This window comes from Gavialis gangeticus, unplaced genomic scaffold, assembly GCF_001723915.1.
Source record: "Gavialis gangeticus isolate Ggan-Ray unplaced genomic scaffold, GavGan_comp1, whole genome shotgun sequence".
Classification (NCBI taxonomy): domain Eukaryota; kingdom Metazoa; phylum Chordata; order Crocodylia; family Gavialidae; genus Gavialis; species Gavialis gangeticus.
In genome coordinates, this window is record NW_017728994.1 from 5,105,303 (window position 1) to 5,107,398 (window position 2,096).

The window sequence follows — 2,096 nt, forward strand, 5'->3', positions numbered from 1 at the left end:
CCCCCCCCCCCCCCCCCGCCATCTCCGGGTGTACTGAAACGGCCAACACCACAAGGCTAGAGTTGGCGTCAGAAGGAAGCCGGTGCCCGCGGGGCAGCCGGAATCCCACCGGTGCCAGGGGGAGGAGCAGCCCCTATCCCCCTCCCCCTCAGCTCGGGGGCGAGGGGCGTGCCTGAACCCGGCTGCTCCCTAGCGCCCGCAGCACCGCCCCAGCGCCCGATGCTGCCAAGGCCGCGGCATCAGCGCTCAACAGACCGCTCCAGATCTGTCCCTCTCTCACGCCGGCACCTGTGGTCCCTGGTGGGGACCCCCCTCCCGCAGCAAACTTGCTGCACGCACGTACAAGCACATGCGCGCGCCCTCTCTAGAGCCGCACTCACCTCCCTCCCCCGTCGCCTGCGGGCGTCTCCCCCTGCCCTGGGCTTTCCCTCGTCGCCCCCGACAGGCAGGCCCCGGGCTTCCTCCACACGCGCCGCCCCACCCCCCAGCCGCGCGGCAGGGCTAATCCCTCTTCCGCAGCACCACCTTCGTCCACCTTCGTCCCTGCGGGTCCCCCCCGGCACCAGCAGAAAGGTGACTGCGGCGCCTCCGCGCTGCCTGCCAGCCGGCCCCGGCCCCGGCCCCGCAAAGTTCCTCCCGCCCGGCCGGCCTGGAGCCCTGCCTCCCTGCCGGCAGCCCCGGGGCTCTGAGGAGAGCTCACCCGAGCCCACCGCCGTGAGCAGGGCCGGGCCAAGAGCTATTCCTGCCCAGGTCCCTCCCTTCTCTCCGCTGCGGGAGAACAAAGCCCCGCAAGCAAACAGGTCGGGGCCGGGCCGGGCCGGCCCGGGCAGTCTCCCCCTTCCCGATTCAGCCCCGCCGTGCCGACAGCCCCTGCGCTGGGGACCACCCCCCAGCCAACTTTGCAGTCAGGAGGCTTCAGCTACGGACCCCGGCTCTGGCTCCCGCCACACGACGGGGCTGCTCAGCCCGCGGCGCCGGCTCTCACCGATGTGGATGATGGAGTCCGCCCGCACCGACGCGCACTGAAATATCCAGGAGAAAAGCCAGAGCATCAGCACTTCCATCTCCAGCCTCTCGCGTGGCGCATCAGCCCGGGCTGCGGCGGCAGAAAATGCCCGAAGCGCGATGCCAGCGGCGGCCGAGCCGAGCCGAGCCCCGCGGACTCCCCCAACCCCAGCGCTGGAAGAGGCCGGGCGCAGCTGGACTAAACAGACTAGGAGCCGGCGGCGGCGGCGCTTCGTGTGCGTCTGAGCCCGGCTGGCGGCTGGCTGCGGAGCCGCCCCCCCCCACACCACGTGATTGCGGAGCCGCGCCGCTCGCTCCAGCCGCGCGACGCGCGCAGCCCCGGAGCAGCGCTGACAGGCGGCGGAGGGCGCCGGGGGCTGTAGCAATGCGGGGGGAAGGAGCCCGCCTCTCGCGCAGCCCCGTTCCCGTTCCCAAGGTGGCGGACCGTGGGGCTCGGAGGAGCTGTGAAGAGCACCTGGAAGCCCCGCTGCCCCCCTCCAGCTTCAGCCGTGGCAAGGGCAGCTGCAGCAACGGGGCCCTGCTCCCCCGGCGCAGGCAAAGGGGACGCGGCCGCCGGGGGGTGGGGAAAGAGGCCCTTGGGCGCCGCTGTCGAAATTTGCCGGAGGAACCGAGGGCGGCGCGGGGGCAGCTCCGCAGGGGCCGCGCCCTCCTCCTGGTAAAAGCCGCTTTCCAGGTCCCCCCTCCCCAGCTGCGGGTGTCAAGCGTGGAGTGTAGCCCAGCAGGATCCTCACACCCAAGCTGGGGGGGGTGCAAAGCTGTCTTTTTTTCCCAAGCTTTCAATGAAATCTAATTCATAAGTGGGACATGCTCAGGCTCAGAAGACTAATTCATCCCCGAAAACAAACGCATCAGTGATTGCAGGCATCCAAACGTGAGGAGCATTTCAATATGCCAAGGATCCAAAGAAAACAAATTCATTCAGGAGTCTGAAACGTAATTAAAACCACTGCCAGGAAAATGAGGTGAGAGCGGGATGTTACTAAGACTATTAAGTAACTGCGGGGCTAAAGCATGAACTGCTTGAGCTGTAGGCACCGAAGGGCAGCATCAGGATAAGCAATGGCAGAACC

General features: G+C 68.2%; 1 protein-coding gene across 2 annotated transcripts in view; it reads right to left on the reverse strand.

The window, feature by feature from the left end:
• The window catches only part of GRID1 (glutamate ionotropic receptor delta type subunit 1), a 1,431,845-nt gene extending 1,430,563 nt beyond the window's left edge, over positions 1-1,282 (reverse strand). For both annotated transcript variants that reach the window (XM_019502226.1, XM_019502225.1), the window contains exon 1: positions 986-1,282. In XM_019502226.1, coding sequence (XP_019357771.1) covers positions 986-1,064 — 79 coding nt within the window. In that variant the 5' untranslated portion in view covers positions 1,065-1,282. The remainder of the gene's footprint in view (positions 1-985) is intronic.
• Positions 1,283-2,096: the final 814 nt, after the last annotated feature.